General features: G+C 44.8%; 1 protein-coding gene across 1 annotated transcript in view; it reads left to right on the plus strand.

Annotated features, from left to right (window-relative positions):
* The window catches only part of LOC135093733 (muscle M-line assembly protein unc-89-like), a 158990-nt gene that overhangs the window by 94071 nt on the left and 47295 nt on the right, over positions 1–17624 (plus strand). Inside the window, exon 3 of the mRNA XM_063993275.1 lies at positions 15912–16050. Within this exon, the coding sequence (XP_063849345.1) occupies positions 15912–16050 (139 nt within the window). The remainder of the gene's footprint in view (positions 1–15911; positions 16051–17624) is intronic.

Consider the following 17624-nt stretch of genomic DNA (forward strand, 5'->3'; position numbering starts at 1 on the left):
GAAAGAAAGGATAGAAAAAGAGAAGCGCATTTGAAAGTAAGAATTATGTACGTAGGAAATTAATGAAAGGAAAAGTTGATAAAGAAAGTAGGGAGTGAAAGGAGGTTCAGGAAGGCAACATTGTGGGAGGCAACGTGAGATGTTTGGCAGGAAAGAATTAAGGAAGAGAGGACAGGAAATGAGAAACGCATGTGAAAGTACCAATTATATAAGAGGGAAATAAATGAAAGTTGCAGATTAGACGAAAAAAAAAGTGACGAGCAAAAAGAGAGTAATGAAGAACACAGTTTTGAAAAAGAGAGGAGACTGTGAATGTCAGAAAAAATGGAAAGAAGAATAAGATGAAACTTTGGGAGAAATTCAGAGTAAAATGAAGTAAACGAAGAAAAAAAAAGATTAAGAAAGAAAACTAAAAAAAAAAAAAGAAAAAGTGAAGAAAGCAAAAGATTGAAAATTTCAGCGAGAGAGAGAGAGAGAGAGAGAGAGAGAGAGAGAGAGAGAGAGAGAGAGAGAGAGTAATCAATAGCCACCAGGAAAGGTTGCTTCACCATTACTAAGATGAATGATTGAGGTTAAAAAAAAAAAAAGGTTTCTGTTTAGGTGACAAAGAGGAGGTCAGGGCGGACATTAATGAACGAGGCACGTGACAGAAGAAGAGGAGGAGGAGAAAGAAGAGGAGGAAGACGAGAAAGAAGAAGAGGCTGAGGGTTAAAGGGTCAGGGATAGACTTTTAAATTTACCTGTCCTGTCAACACAAACAAACACACACACACATACTTTCTCTCTCTCTCTCTCTCTCTCTCAACCCTTAGGGGCGGACTGACAAATGGTACCCCTCACGTCATTACCACTAATGGAAGGGGAGATTAAAGCAAGCACGACCTTAATGCACGACCCAGCCAACCCATCCCCCTCCCCTTCCCCCCACCCCTCCCCCCGACCCCATCCCTTCCCCCCCTCCCCCCCAGCCCAGGCCAATGTGAGGTGGGGAGGGGCGGTTAGAGGTTGGTTAGTGAACGTTTGGTATGGTTTCTATTTGTCAAAGTGGTGTTTCACGATGCTCATCTTCATTAACCTCATTCCTGCTTTGTTACTCTCTCTCTCTCTCTCTCTCTCTCTCTCTCTCTCTCTCTCTCTCTCTCTCTCTCTCTCTCTTTCTTCTTTAAGCGTTGATATGATGCACAAAACAACTGTCACCAGATATATGCATGAATGTTTGAGAGAGAGAGAGAGAGAGAGAGAGAGAGGAGAGAGAGAGAGAGAGAGAGAGAGAGAGAGAGAGAGAGAGAGAGAGAGAGAGAGAGAGAGAGAGAGAGAGAGAGAGAGCAACACCACACCAAAAACACGCCCCTGCTGCCTCTCTTCAACACAGCCACTGCCAGACACCTCCCCATCAGGAACATCACGCCCCTTTAGACTTTATCCAGCTGCCCTCAAGACCAAGTTTCTCTCTCTCTCTCTCTCTCTCTCTCTCTCTCTCTGACACGGGACGATACAGGAATCCCTCACGCCCTTCCTATAAACAACTGCCACTCTTCCTTTTCTCCTCCTCCTCCTCCTCCCTCCTCCTCCTCCTCCAGGTCCACACAGCTGCGCGGCACAAGGGGACTCGCTGCCTGTCAGTCGCATTAGTAGTAAACTGATACAGAAATGATATCCCTATAACCTGATTTGCCCTCCGCCTCAGCTGCTTGTGATCTGTCAGCGCCCCTCGCCTGCCTAGGAACGGTGGTGGTGGTGGTGGTGGTGTCTCACTAACCCAGCTGTTCGTGGTTGTTTTGTTTTCCTTTGGTGAGCTGGAAAATTATACTGTATCTGATTTTGTTAACTTTCACTCTGTTTATTTCTTTTCTTCCCTTTTTTTTCACAGGGAAGAAAGTTTACATAGACTTCTGAATGTTGTGAGTCACTGTGGACGTTTGACTGCTGAGAGTGAAAGTGATCGATGATAGTGAGATGATGGTGAGGTTTTTCAGAACATTAATTGGTGATAGTGAACGCATAGGTGATGTTACGCTATATATATTTAAGGGTAGGTTAGGTTAGGTTAGGTTAGGTTAGTGTTAGAACAAATGTTAAGTTAGTGATAGAACATAGGTTAGGTTAGGTTATGTTAGGTTAGGTTAGTGTTAGGTTAGGTTAGGTTGGGTTAGGTTAGGTTAGGTTAGGTTAGGTTAGGTTAGTGTTAAGTTAGGTTAGGTTGGGTTAGGTTAGGGTTAGAACAGACGGTAAAGGCAAAATAGATATCATTGCGCTAAAAATAATGTCATTTTCTGTTACCTTCCTGAAATTTTAGTTGTATAGTTAGGTTAATTTTAACAAACTTGGGTACATGTCTCCAGGAGCTTGGTCACACACACACACACACGCACACACACACACATGACCTGTACCGTGGGCTTGGAGGCGTCTTGAAGCGCCACGCCTGTGTAAGTCATCACACACACACAGCGGAGAGCGTGTGTGTGTGAGCTTGTAAGCGATGGCACCACCACCACCACCACCACTACCATCACTACTACTACTGCTGCTGCTGCTGCTGCCACTACTACTACTACTACTACTACTACTACTACTACTACTATTACTACTACTACTACTACTATCCCATTACCATCACCACCTTATCTACAACTACTACTACAACTACTACTACTACTACTACTACTACTACTACTACTACTACTACTACTACCAGCTGTCAAGATAAGGCCACAAGAGGGATTGCAAACAGCGTCATCAGTGGCTTAATTACTCTTCAGGAACGTACACACCCACCAGACGAAAGGGGACACACACACACACACACACACACACACACACACACACACACACACACACACACACACACACACACACACAAAGAATACTTTTAGTGACAATAAAACCACAGTCCCTTCCTCCTTTCCCTCCTCCTCCTCCTCCTCCTGCTCCTCCTCCTCTTCGTGACCTCCTGACCTCAGCGCCTCCCCGGGGTCACGTGACCTTCTCAGGGAATCTGTTTAGGACTCAAATGAGCTTCTTCTTGTGCGGGATAAGGAGTGAATTGGGGAGAAACGAAAATAGAAATGATAAATATAGTAGTAAAAGTATGAATGACAATGAGGCGGCCATAAAAGCAAGGTTAAGTAAATAAACAATGCTAAAAATGGGAATAAGGAAAATGATGGATAGATAGGTAGACAGATACAAAGGTAAATAGATAAAGATAGCCTGACAGACAGACAGACAAACAGGTAGATGCGTAGATAGATAGATAGGTAGACTAACTGATAGACACCCGTATATTCTTGATAAAAACATGGTTTAGGAAATTTTATAAAGGGAAGAAAGAAAACGGGAAGAAGTATTATGTAAAAAATCTAAGAAAGCAGTAGTAAGAATAAAGAAAAATAATAGGAGCAACAGATATACTAAAAACAAATATAGAAGGAAATGCGCACAAAAAAACAAAAACAACAACAACAAAAAACATTAGTAAGAATACAAACAAATCATAAAAACAATAATTATAGTAAAAATCAACAAAGAAACACACACACACACACACACACACACACACACACACACACACACACAAAAGACACCCCTTAAAAAAAAAAAACAGAAAACGTAAAAAACAAACAGATAAACAAACTTTAACGAAACAAAACGCAATAAAACAAACAAAACAAACAAAAAGAAAATAAGAAAAACTATCACATGACAAAAAAAAAAGAGAAAAAACAAACAAACAAAAAAAACACCCTTACAACCACACAAATATAGCAGAAAAACAAAAAAAAAAAAAAAACAGTAACAGGAGATGAAGAAGGGACTGAAGAGCTCCGAGTGAGGGAGGGACCTTCTTGGCAGCGAGGAACGTCAGGTGGGCAAGGTTAACACAGGAGGAGGCAGGTGAGAAGGATGGACGGCGTGTGAAAAGGTGAGGTGAGGAGGTCGAATGCCAAAAAAAAAAAAAAAAAAAAAAAGAAGAAAAATCGAATGAACAGCTAGACAAACAGAGAAAGAGATAGAGAGAGAAAAAATAGCGGTGTGGCTTTCCGTGTTCCCGTCTCATAATCTTGATGTTTATTTACCTTTATCTTTTTTTTCGATTTCCATCTCCACTTTTTTCTTTCGTTGGTCATAAAGTAATTCACTCATCAATTCCGTCGTTAGCCTGACCCAATTCTACGGAGAGAAATGGGAAGGGAAGGGAAAGGAGGGGAAGGAAGGGGAGTGCAGAGAAATGGAGGGGAAGGGAAGGGAAGGGAAGGGAAGGGAAGGGAAGGAAGGGAAGGGAGAAGGAAGGGGAGTGAAGGAAAGGGAAGGGAGGGAAAAGAAGGAAAAAAGAAGGGAAGGACAGGTAAGGGAAGGGAGAGGAAGGGAAAGGAAGAGAATGGAGGATAAGAATATAAAGAGAGAGAGAGAGAGAGAGAGAGAGAGAGAGAGAGAGAGAGAGAGAGAGAGAGAGAGAGAGAGAGAGAGAGAGAGAGAGAGAGAGAGAGAGCAAAGAAAACGGCTGGAGGGAAGGAAGGAAAAATAAAAGACAAACTTGAAGAAAATTAAAACAAAAAAATATAGAGGAAGACAAAGAGAAAGGAGGAGGAGGAGGAGGAGGAGGAGGGAGGAGGAGGAGGGCTAAAGGCGTTCTCAAAGGGCCACCTCTTCCCCCGTCAAGACTGAGTCACAGTTGTCTTGCACCTTTTCCTTCCTCGCCAATAAGCAGACGCCCCTCTTGGCTTCCCTGACCTACACACACACACACATACACACACACACACACACACACACACACACACAAGAATGGATGAGTGAGGTTGTTTATGAAAGAGTAGTAGTAATAGTAGTAGTAGCAGTAGCTCTCTCTCTCTCCTCTCTCTCTCTCTCTCTCTCTCTCTCTCTCTCTCTCTCTCTCTCTCTCTCTCTCTCTCTCTCTCTCTCTCTCTCTCTCTCTCTCTCTCCGTGACTCACACAGCCTCCATAGCACGGGTCACTCACCCTCAACCTTATTCTCACCTCCCTCCATCCTTCCTCCTCTCCCTTCCCTCTCCCTATTCCTATCCCTCCCTACTCCTCCTCTTAGTACTCTCCCTTCCCTCCCTTCACCACCAACAGCTCCACCCTCCCTTCCCTCCACCTCTCTTTCTTCCCTTTCCTTAATCTCTTCCTTCCCTTCTCTTAATCTCTCTACCTTCCCTTCACAGCCCTTCATCCTAAAGCAAGATGCATATTTAGACACTGTTCATTAATCGCTAAGTCTTATCTATATTTAAGTTGCAATATTTATAGTCAGTGTTATAAATTACCTTCCTTGCCTCCCTTTTAAGTTATTGTCCACTATTACATAAATATATACTCGTTCTATACCGGCGTTTCTCTTCATGCTATTACAGTTTCTTTCATTACTTAATGTTATAATTTCATGTTGCTTTTATATACGTATATCAGTTTTTATTTATTTATCTATTTATTTATTTTTTTAGTATCATTAGTTTCCCCCACATTTGTTTTTCTCACGGTCTTCTCATTTCTTTTTTTTTTTTTTTCAACGCTGCACTTTGTAACATTCCTACATTTAACTTTTAGAAATCCTTCGTATTCTTTTATCTTAGTGAAAATTCTCGGATGACTCAAACGCATCAACAAGGGTCACGCCATCACCAGCAGCCAAAGGGTTAATAATTCCGCGTCATGCAGTCGTCTTACTCCCGAGAAATTGATGATCCTCTTGTCCTTGTCACTGCACTATCAGGAGCCCCATCAGCAGAACGAGCTCCTTATGTCAACTCCTGGCGGTCAGAAGGTCATGGGAGCAGGCAGAGTCATTCATCCTAGCCAGAAGAGCTGCATAAACGCCCTACATCAGCTACTTTAGTCTCGTCAGTAGCTGGAGGAGTGAAGCCCAAGTGTCGGTGGCGGTGGTGGTGAATGAGGTCAAGGCTTTGGGTTGTCATCGAGATTAGTGGCGTTGTTTATCTTTTTTTTTTCCATTCGTGATGCAAAATTCTTGTTCAGCTATTCCTTGACACATGAAAACTTCTTTCAAAATCCCAATAACTTCCTTGAGAGCTTGTTCAAGATGTAGAATCCTTATCTAAGTATCTCAGTAATCATGGAAACGCCCTTGAAAAACCCCAATAACTTCCACTACAGCCCGTTAAAGATGTGGGATCCTTATTAAACTAACAATCACGAAAAAAAAAAAAAAAATGAAAACCCAGTAACTTCCATGACAGCCTGTTAATTCAACGATGTACAATCATGAAAACAACCTTGAAAACCCCAGTAACTTCCTCTACAGCCTGCCAGAGATGTAAAACCCTTATTAGACTTTCACTGTAATCATGAAAAATACCCTTGGAAGCGCCAATACTCCCACGAGACTCTCAAAAGCATCCAAGAGATAAGACGTTGGAACATTTGAGAATACGCTTCAGGTTCTTCAGTTCCTTCCCTCCTGACGCGCTTGTGTCCGGCCCCTCCACCCACCGCAGTAAGGAGAGGCATACATCAGACGCCTGTCAGCACGTACGCCCACCAGCGGGAGATAATAGCAGGTGGCGGGGCAGAAGCAAGCGGCAGCATGGCGTAGCAGGGGTCTGTACAAGCCGTGCCGCGTCAGGGAGGAAAATAAAAGAGGCAGTGACGAGACTGACCGACTTCCTCCCCTTCCCTCACCTTCCCTCACCTTCCCTCCTCCCCCCATCTTCACCTACGTTCTCTCCCCCTCCCACTCTCCTATGAGTCACGCTGCGTCGACACTGGTAATGGAAACTCGTCCTTTGCACACTCAATGGGGTGACCTCGCTCCTTCTCCTTCGTCACCGTAAGAATAAGCACAAGCGGAGCCCTGGAAGCCTCCTCCGCTGCATATATGATGGCTATCCTTCACTCTGACAGAAAAAGCAGACTCGAAAATGATTCCACGTTGCTGCAATGACTCCCTGTGTGCCGGGGAAGCCGTGGGCGTGTGTAAGTGTGTGAGGTGTTGAAGGAAAACGGTCTAATTCTTTGTTTTTGTCATAGAGGAGTTGAAGGAAGAGGATTGAGTTTGTTGAAGGAGACTGAAGGGGAAACTCTCAAATTCTTAGTGTTTATATTCCATAGTTGAAGGGACAGTGTTCAGTTCGTGGTTTTGAAATGATGAAGAAAAAAAATAAGTTTTCAGTTCTTAAATTTGTGACCGATGAGTTGAAAGCGATGTGTTGAGTCCTTAGTTTTAAAAGGTGATATGAAGAAATCTAAATTCAAGTGTATTTTTTTCTCTCTTCGTCTATAATTTATTACACTTTTACATTTTGGTCTTGCAGGAGGTAATAAACTAAATAAATGACGTGTGAATGAGACGAAACATGGTAAAGATTAAACGAACACACACAACATAAGGAACAGCAATGAATGTAATGCTTTCCTCGCTATCATTCCTTTGCGTTTTTACATATTGATCTTGCACGAGGCAGCAGCACAAGCGTGAGGTATAAGATGGAAATGAATGATGTGTGAACGAGATACGAATGGAGATGAGACACACACACACACACACACACACACACGGGCAGCGAGACACTTCACTTCACCCTTGTTTGGGACGCGACCAGCACACAATCGTCTCACTTTAGTCGAAAACAAAAAGCCGAAACAGACTAGAGACCAAAACACGACGGGCCAAAACGCGAACATAACTACCAGGCACTTAACGACCCAGAAACAGGCAGGCTAAGCAATTAAACACATCGCACATAACCCAAGTAGGACGGCAGCTGATGATATCTTGTTGTAATAGATTATTTATGCCAGGTGAGGCTGTTGTTGCTTTTGTTGCATACTAAGAGGCCGTAACTTGAGGTATAATTAAAGGTTGGATTACCTGTGCAAACTAGAACACCTTTACTACATCCCGCTCCCTCTCAGCTTTCCTTCTCCTCCTCCTCCTCCTCCTCCGTCTTCTTCTTCTTCCACATCCTTCTCGCTAAATTCCCGAGAAACACATGCATTAATTTGGTTCCTTCTACGGTACTTGTTCCTTTGCCTTGTTGGGGGGCGTTTGTATGTCGCCCTTCACCGCCTGCGTGTGTGTGTGTGTGTGTGTGTGTGTGTGTGTGTGTTCTCGTCGTCGTATCTTTTTCGCTCTTACCGTCGTCTACATCCTCCTCCTCCTCCTCCTCCTCCTCCTCCTCCTCCTCCACGTGTCACTGAACTCACAATGTACCACGGACCCACGCACCTGACGGCACCCTGAAGCACCTTGACACAAGTAATTACAACACTCACGGCCAGGTGCGGGGGTGTCTGCTGCACGTGGGCTCAAGCAGGAGGCGCCCAAGGGAGTACATAGCGAAGACGGGGAACAAACTGAAATTACTCATAGCAGAAACGTATAGTGAGGAGAGTAACACAAAGGAAGACAAAGGAAGATCAACCAGCAGCCTGTTTTTTAGTGAAGGGCAAAGAAGTGGAAGGGTGAAAGAATGAATGGGGAAAATAAACAGATTGTTACAGGTTAAAAGGAATGAAAATACAAACTAAGAGAAAAGTGACAGAGCAGCAAAAACAAGGTCATACAGCGCTGGTGAAGGTTACAACATGCCGCTACCTCTCCCGACGAGAAATACCAGTAAGCCACGATCGAACTCGAAACCTTGAACAGCAAAAGAGAAACAGAAAGTTATAGCAGTTTAACAAGGTCATACTGGTGTGGGCTAAGGTCAATGATGAGCGTTACTTCTCCCACCAATAAACGGCAATGAGTCAGAATCAAACTTAACCTTCAAGGGAATTGGAGAGAAATAAAAAAAGATAAACAAATAAAATAAAATAATAAGAAAGGAGAGAAAACAGAAAATCTACTATGGACAATTTTATTTTACGGATTTGAAGCCAAGCAATTACAGGATCATGGCACCGCATTTACCTTCCCTCTCAGCCTTGGAATGAGTGTAAAGAGCCTCTCAAAACTAAGCAAAAGGCGGAGGTTCGCGTCCCGGCGGCGATATATTTAGGACGCTAACCCGCCATCACACACTCACTTCTGCTTGACTATCGAGGAAATGTTTTTAGTTCTTACATAAAGATTTGGATAAAGATCATATTTTTATTTTCTGGAGAATTTTTTAGTCGAACTTTTATTGAGTAGGACGGACATTGCCTCACACACACACACACACACACACACACACACACACACACACACACACAAGCCGGATCTAAATTTATGTTTTTTTAAAGATAACACAACTTTCAGCATTTCTCTTATTTTCTCGTAACTTAAAAAAGAGAGAAAGAGCGAGGAAAACGAGAAAATGCATTTATGTAACAAATATGTACTCTGTTTTTTATCACTAGCAAAGGATTACAAAGGATTTCAGTTCATAACGAAAAGAAATGGCATTATACTCTCCCTGGGCTGTTCCATTATACTTCTCTAATCACGTAGGAGAGAACAGTGGAAGGCTTCCCCCCATCCACTCATTCTACCAATTCTTTATTCAACTTTAACATATTGTAATCATTTAAAATATTTCACCACAAATGTAAACTAAACACTTAAACATATATATCTCATTCCTCTTCCTCCTCCTCTCATTCCATCAATATTTCATTCAACTTGAAATATTGTAATAATTTTAAAATACTCTTCAATGAAAGTAAACTAAATATTAAAAGATAAATATTACTATCTCCTTTCTCTTTCTCCTCCTCCTTCCCCTCCTCCTCCTTCTCCTTCTCTCTCTTCGTCGTGTCCACTGTTCATCCTACTGTCATCTGTGCCTCCGTCTGTCATTGACCCCGAGCGACAGTTAGGACCACAAAGGAAGCTTAGTAAATATTGAGGCTGACACACACACACACACACGGTAACACCCAGATTGCCTCTGCCTAGTGTAAACTTTTGCCTTGTAGAGATATGTGTGTGTGTGTGTGTGTGTGTTGTGGGGACATACACACACCTCGACCAGTGTGTGCGCGTGGTGTTGTGATGACGAGCACCTGTGTTGAAGTGGTGTGTCTGTGTGTCTGTGATGAGGGGCGAGAAATGCTTGTTCTGAAGGGAAAGGCGTGATAAAGCGGGTCGTGTATCGTAGTGAGACGTTTTAGTGCGTGTTTAAGGAAGAAGGGTGAGTGTTTTGATGGTCTGCCTTGTTACTCGTGTTTTTGTTTGTGCGTGGGATAGTAAGGAAAGAACAGGAAACAAAGGAGGAAGTAAAGACAGAAGAAAGGAGGAAAGGAAAGAGCGGAAAGAGGAGAGCAGAAAAGAAGGAAGGAAAGAAGACAGATAAAAGGGTAAAGGAAGAAATGAAGAAGGAAAGATGGAAAGGCAGAATAACTGAAGGGAGAAAAGAGCAACTTCACTTAGTTTGCTGCGTGACCCAGAGTATGAAGAACACAAAGAACAAAAACACAAACAAGAGTCTTTCAAAACACGACCAATAAAGAACACTGAGTCATCTAGTTATTGAAACAAAGAACATCATACACGGGATAAACATTTAGTCAACTACAGAAAAAAAAAGAAAGTAGAAAGAAAATACATCCACGGCGATATTTTGTTCTGAGTTAAAGAAAGAAATAAAAAAAAAAATAGTGCCACTGTTTAACCGAGCTGAAAGTGTAATGGCTTTAAATAACCAGCCAGCGAGCAATAGGAGACACGACAGGGACAAACAACAACATGACAACAACAACATATACAAACAACAACACCTACAGCAACACACACACACACACACACACACACACACACACACGGCCACGTAGGTGTCTCAGATGTCACTTAAATTCGGTGTCACTTGGGCGCAGAGGCAGGTGAGGGCCAGGTAAGGAAAGAGGGTGCCCACTACCCCCTTGTACCCCCAACGGCAGCCCACACCAGCTGACGTCATCATGAAGACTTGAATCTTGCTCCACGATGCTTTCCTCTGTGTCCCCTGCGTGTTTTTTGTATCTTCTCCTCCTCCTCCTGCTCCTCCTTCTCTTCTTTCTCCTGCCTTGCGATGTCTTCGTCCTTGTTCTTTATGCTTCTTTTTATCTCTCCTCCTCCTCCTCCTCCTCCTACAGAATTTTGTCCTCTGATGCTTTCCTTTTTTCCTCTGTGTTTCTTGTATTCCTCCTCCTCCTCTTCCTCCTCCTCCTCCTCCTCCTCCTCCTCCTGGCAGCCTCCATATTCGCTCTCGTAAGGCAAGCGGTGTCTGCGAGCGTTCCCCTTCGGCGGGCATCGCGCTGTGGTGGCGGGGAAGCGGAGTTATCGCGGCCCTTAAGAAGGTGACCCGCCGCTACATCTCTGAGTTATAATTAGTTCCGTGGGCGAGGCGGGGTGGGGCGGGGCGCGCGCTGAGCCAAAATGGAGAGAGAGCTTCTGGTGGCCGCTGTCTGGCGCCCTGGGGAGTCTCGTCAGTATAATCCTCCGCTGAAGGAAAAGGCGGCGTTTCTTAACAGAGTTTCTTAGTGTATGTATGTTTGTGCGGTGGATTTTCTTCCTCGCTCGTTCTACCTGCCCCGCCGCCCACCTCCACCCCTAAACACTGGACCCACTCGCCCGCTCATGCCCCGCCCACTCCCCGCCCGCAGCAGTACTAAGGTTGTCCCAAGAGGAAGATATAAATAATGACATAATCAACTTGACAAATATAAGACAAGGTTGACACTTGACATTCTTGGGAGATCACGCCTTGACCATCTCCCCCCCATTGTCCTCCCCTCCCTCTCCCCCCTTGTTATCTTCCACCTTTTAGCTGGCCTTCCTTTCCCTCCACTTATCTTTTTTTTTTTATCTTCCTCCACCTGTCGTCTCCTCTTTCCTCCACCAGTTCCTTATGCAATCTTCCTTCATCTGTCTTTCTCCTCTCTTAACCTTCTTTCATATTCTCCCTTCATCTGTCCTCCTCTTTCCTCTCCTCCACCTGGTCTTCCATCTTTTCTTCACCATCTCCTTCCGCAATCTTTCACCACATCTTCTCCCATTCACCTTTTTACCCTCTCTTCTCCATCTTCTTTCTCTAATATTCCTTCACCCTCGTTCCTTCTTTAATCCGTTTCCACCTGCTGTCACTTACACAACTCCACAAACCTCCACATACTTCTTTGTCTCCCTCGCCTCTCATTAATATCACTTTGCTTCTACCCTTCTCTTCCACCTGCTATCCTTTACACTCCACAAACCTTCTCCACATACTTCCTAATCACCATTCCCCTTACCTAATCCCTAGTTGCTTTCCTTCTTCTTCTCTTCATTCACCTCCACCTCCTCCTCGTCCACCTCACGTAGTATACCTTCCCTGCGGCGTCCACTTGATCAAGCTGGACAGGTAGAGTTCCCCAGGCTGGTCGTTCCCGGCCTTGACTCTTGGCTGACCGCAAGTTTGTCTCAGCAACAAGGCGAGGGGAGAAGCATGGAGCACCCCAGACCAGCCCCGACCAACCCCAGACCCACCACACTCCGCCCCACTCCTATCACCCCGTCCCACCACGCTCCTCTCACGGATCGTCCTTATACAGGCAGACATCGCACGCATATACTCAGAGTGCGAGGGTGACATCAAGTTGGTGGAGTTATATAGTGAGTCGTAAAGTATATGAGGTCGTTTTCATTCTGTCACTCTTATGCCGCTTGGTTAGTTCATGTCAGTTTGCTAGTCAGTCAGTTACATTAGTCAAAAGCGTGGCAATTTCAAAAGCAGTAAACGAGATATCCGTCACAGCAATTAAGCAACAGGCAATTAAACCAACAGAAAAAAAAATCTTAAAAACAAAGAAACAAAAGCCATATCAACAGCCATTAACGACCAAGAGAAGCATGAGGAGCCACAAAAAAGCAACAAAAAATGCTGAAAACAAATAAAAGAACAAAAAAAAACACAAACAGTCAATGGCCAAAAAAGAAGCAAGGAAGCTCCTGAAGAAGACACACGAAAAAAAAGAAGAAAAAAAAAAACTGGTAAAAAATCACACACACACACACACATACACACACACACACAACATCAAAACAGCCAAAGAACGCACCAAAAGACACTAAAACCAAGAACAAAACCAGCGCCACCCGTCCGCAGTGTTCAGAGGCCAAGCGAGGCAAGACAGCAGCACCTGAAGGGCCTGCCGTCTCGCCCCACCCCAAGCTCACCCCAGTAATTTACAGCCAGTGCTCGGCCGCGTCTGGATTGATACACGACAGCATGCGGTTGATGACTGTATATAGCACTGTGGCGGCTGCTTTATGGCCGTGCCCAGGCTGACGCGGCGCCTCGGGGTCCTGCCACCACGGATTCCGGAGTGTGTCTGTCATCTGTCTGTCATTATCCTGGTGCCTGTCTGTAAAGGGAGCGTCTCATCAACTCTCACTTCATAGCTTCTTCTTCTTCTTCCTTCTTCTTCTTCTTCTTCTTCCTCCTCTGCCGCGCTTTCAGTTTGTAGTGATAATGAACTTTGGAAATAAACGTGAAGGTATATTTTCCTCTTCGTCCTCCTCCTCCTCCTCCTCCTTCTTTACTACTATCAAAATTTTCTTCTCTTTCCTTCTCATTCTCCTCTGTTTTTTTTTTTACTTTTCTTTTTTCTCCCCTTCCTACTTTTCATCATTTCTTCCTTTCCTTCATTTTCTTCATCACCACTCAAACACACACATAACCACACGAACTTCTGGACAACAAAGACTTCACCTCAACGAAACACAAACAACAACAACAACAACAACAGAGGAAAAACAGAAATGAACATACAAAAAAGTGAATATTAAACCTGACCTTTTCACAGCACGCGCCCAAAAACCATAAATAATGACTTTGAATCAGCCGTTGACGTCCTTCTTCAGCAGACCAGCGTGCCTCCTTCAGCGGGGTGACACAGCACTTCGCAGCGCTAACTAGCTTATCTTCACCCTATCGAGCCGCCCAAAATTGGTACGGAGAGAGAGAGAGAGAGAGAGAGGGAGAGAGGGAGAGAGGAACGCCCAGCACCCTTTCTACCTGCCTCCACCTCTGCCTAACTCCCTACTCCACCCAATCAAGTTCCTCCCTCTCCCTCCTCCCTTTCCGCCCTCCCTCTCCCTTCTCCCTCCCCCCCCTACCTCCTCCATCCCTATCCAGCGTGGTATATAAGTAGGAGATAAGTGGAGGAAGCGATTAAAGACGGGGAAGGGAGGGGGACTAGAGAAATGGAATAATGCGCGATAGTAATCAATGGTATGACTGGAAGATGGTGGTCTTTAGTTGATGGGGAGTGTGTCTATCCCTCGTTTTCGGCTTGATGGGGCGAAGGTTTGGCCTAGCAGGAAGTAGTTATGGAAGGCCAGGAGGAGGAGCAGGAGGGGTAGGAGCAGCAGGAGGAGGAGCAGGAGCGGTTGGAGGAGGTGGTGGAGGAGTGGAGGTGCAGGGTTAAAAACGAGAATGAAGTAGCAGAGAGAGAGAGAGAGAGAGAGAGAGAGAGAGAGAGAGAGAGAGAGAGAGAGAGATCGTGGGAGTGTTTATGTTAACAATGTCGAGGGATGTGATGATGATGGTGGTGGTGGTGGTGGTGGTGGTGCTGGTGAGTGTGGTGATGATAATAATAATAATGAAATAGATGAAAAATGAGTAGAGTGATTTTTATTCTAGACATTATCACTTCTGCTTCTTTTAGGGAAATGGAGGAGGGGGGGGTGGGGAGAAGCCTTCCACTGTGCTTCTCTCTGTCTTTACCTTAGTGTAGTGTAATGAAGCAGTCTGGGAGGAAATTAATAGATTGGTGGTGTTTCTAGTAATTTTGTATTTCGTCTGTTTAGCTGGAAGAGAGATGTTGCTGTTGTTGTTGCTGTTGTTGTTGTTGTTGTTGTTGTTGTTGTTGTTGTTATAATAGTGGTGGTGGTGGTGGTGGTGGTGGTGTTATAATCTATGGATGTTCACCTTCTTTCTTGGTTTCTCGCTTTCTTTTCTTTCTGCTCGGTGTCCTGATGATGATGATGATGATGATGATGATGATGATGATGATGGAGAAGGAAGCACAGGAGAAGGAAAACTTTCAGATAAATACATAAATAAATATAGATAAATGTATGCACTTTACACGGACAAAAGTAACAGAGGTGTTTTTATTACATAAGTAGAAATATATTTACATTTTAAGTATATTTAAGTACCTACCTAATTACTTGTCACCTCTTCTCGTATTTGGGTGTTAAGGTGCTCTCTCTCTCTCTCTCTCTCTCTCTCTCTCTCTCTCTCTCTCTCTCTCTCTCTCTCTCTCTCTCTCTCTCTCTCTCTCTCTCTCTCTCTCTCTCTCACCACCCACACTCCTTTCCCCTCACTGACCCTGACATTCCCCTCACTACTCCGCCCCTCCCCCCTCCCCCCTCTCCCTCTCGCGACAGCCCTGACCTCCCTCCACCGCCCCCGCGTCGCCCCCTTTCCCTTAACTCTTCATCAATATGACCCTGACATGTCTTTAGCTTCCTCCCCCCCCTAAACCCCCCGCTGCTTTCCCCTGGTTCCTCTTATCCCTGTCTCCCTTATCCCTGGGCTCTGTTTGGTCTCTCTCTCTCTCTCTCTCTCTCTCTCTCTCTCTCTCTCTCTCTCTCTCTCTCTCTCTCTCTCTCTCTCTGTCTCTCCCGTGTCTTCTGGCTTCTTGCAGCTTCCCTTATTTTCTTATCTTTTTTCTTATGTTCTTGATTAAACATCGTCTTAAGTGCCTCTCTATCTTTTCTATTTTTCTTGTTTCCTCATAGATCATCTTTCTCCTTTCCCATCTACCTTGTATCTTTCATTATCAACCCCTTGCTGTCTCCCTGTTTCTCCTCTTTCCCTTCTTTACCTCTTCCCTGCCGTTCCCTACCACATCATCACTTCCCCTTGTTTCTGTCTATCCCATTTCCTTCCTCTCTCCTTCCCTGTCCTGCCCTGCCGCACCTCCCTCCCTCCCGTGTCCCCTGCCAGCCTAACCCCGCCTCCCCTCCCCTGCAGCGCCGCCGGCGGAGACCTGCAGACGCTGCTGGACGAGGACTTGGTGCCCTATGAGCGTGACGTTATCAGCTTCACGCGACAGCTCCTTGAGGGACTCGTGAAGGTGCACGACCTGAATCTGGTGCACCTGGACATTAAGGTACGTGCACCTGTGTGTGTGTGTGTGTGTGTGTGTGTGTGTATACCTGTGTTGTTCCGTGATAACTTCTTGAAGTCTTGTTACCTGCTTCCCTCATTTATTCCTTGTACTTTCTTATTTTCTTCTTAATTTCTTATTCATTCTTGTCTCATATTAATCTTACGTGTTTCATTTCTTCTTGGTGTTTCTTGGGATACAACACAATGCTGCACTTTCACTACACTGCCCTCAAGACCTCCACTTCTGTGCTAACGACTGGCTAGGGCCCCGACACAGGCCAGAGGTGGTGGGGCCCTTCACTCAGCCACGACACGTCACCTTTAGGCCTCTCTGTTAGGTCGCCTGAGTGCCTTCGTGGATCGTTGCCCCTCCTCTCTTCAGCGTTTGCAATTCCTCCTCCTCCTCCTCCTCCTCCTCCTTCCTTTTCCATAACATACACCTTCCATTAGTTTAACCATATCCCCTCCCATTCCATCTTAAGGGGGAGCTGCAACTTCCTCCTCCTTCTCCTCCTCCTCCTTACACTTCTCTCTCTCTCTCTCTCTCTTGTTGTCAGTCCCAGGTACACTAATATCAGAAATAACTTAAGTGTTGTACCGTGAGGCTAAAAAAGTGGGAAGGGTGCAGCGTGGGAAGGAAAGGGAAGGAAAAGGTGAATTCGTGGGTGTTTTTGATACTTTCCTTTGTCCAAGTTTAGAATTTTGGGAAAGCGAGAGGAAGCAATGACACGCTTGTCCGGCAGAGAGAGAGAGAGAGAGAGAGAGAGAGAGAGAGAGAGAGAGAGAGAGAGAGAGAGAGAGAGAGAGAAAGGATGGGTTTAAAGTTGCGTAGGAGTAGTGGCACAGTTAAAAGATATTTGTGTGTGTGTGTGTGTGTGTGTGTGCACCTACCTAGTATGCGTCCAGCTGAGAAATATGGCGGCGGGCCAGCCACCAAATATGTTAATGAAGCGATAAATAAACTCAGGCAGTAAATATTATTATAGCAAATGCATTAACTTAACGCTGATATGAATAATGCTAATGGAAGGTGTGTTCTTACAGGTATTATTGCATCGTGACTCTATATTTACCTTTTGCTGTATGCTAATTAACCTTTATTACCTGGCGCAGTGTTGGATTACCTGTAAAAACCGACAGGAGGGGAGTCTTAGTGAGAGGGGCTAAAAATTGAGGTATTTGTGAGTTCTGAGTGCTGTCCTTTGTGGGAGAGTTGAGTGAGAGGTGAGAGGCGGGGCACTGAGAGATACGAGAGGGAGAGAGGATATGAGGGAGGGAAGGGAGGGAGAGAGGGAGGGGAGTGAGTTAGGATGAGGACAATAAGTGGTTCATGCTGTTTTGAGTAAGAGGAGTGAGTGTGAGTGTTTATGCTCTTCCTGCCTCTCCTTATCAACATTAACTCTTTGTCTTCATATATTTTTTTCCAGCGTTACCTATCCCCTGTCCTTCCTCCCTCCAGTTCTATTTTCCTCGCCTACTTCATCTCTTCCTCCTTTCCTGCATCGTCTTATTCTCATCTGTCAACTTTCCTCTTCCTTTCTTTCTCTCTCTCCCTCCGTTCCTCCTGGTTGGAAG

This window comes from Scylla paramamosain, chromosome 43 (genome assembly GCF_035594125.1).
Source record: "Scylla paramamosain isolate STU-SP2022 chromosome 43, ASM3559412v1, whole genome shotgun sequence".
Classification (NCBI taxonomy): Eukaryota; Metazoa; Arthropoda; class Malacostraca; order Decapoda; family Portunidae; genus Scylla; species Scylla paramamosain.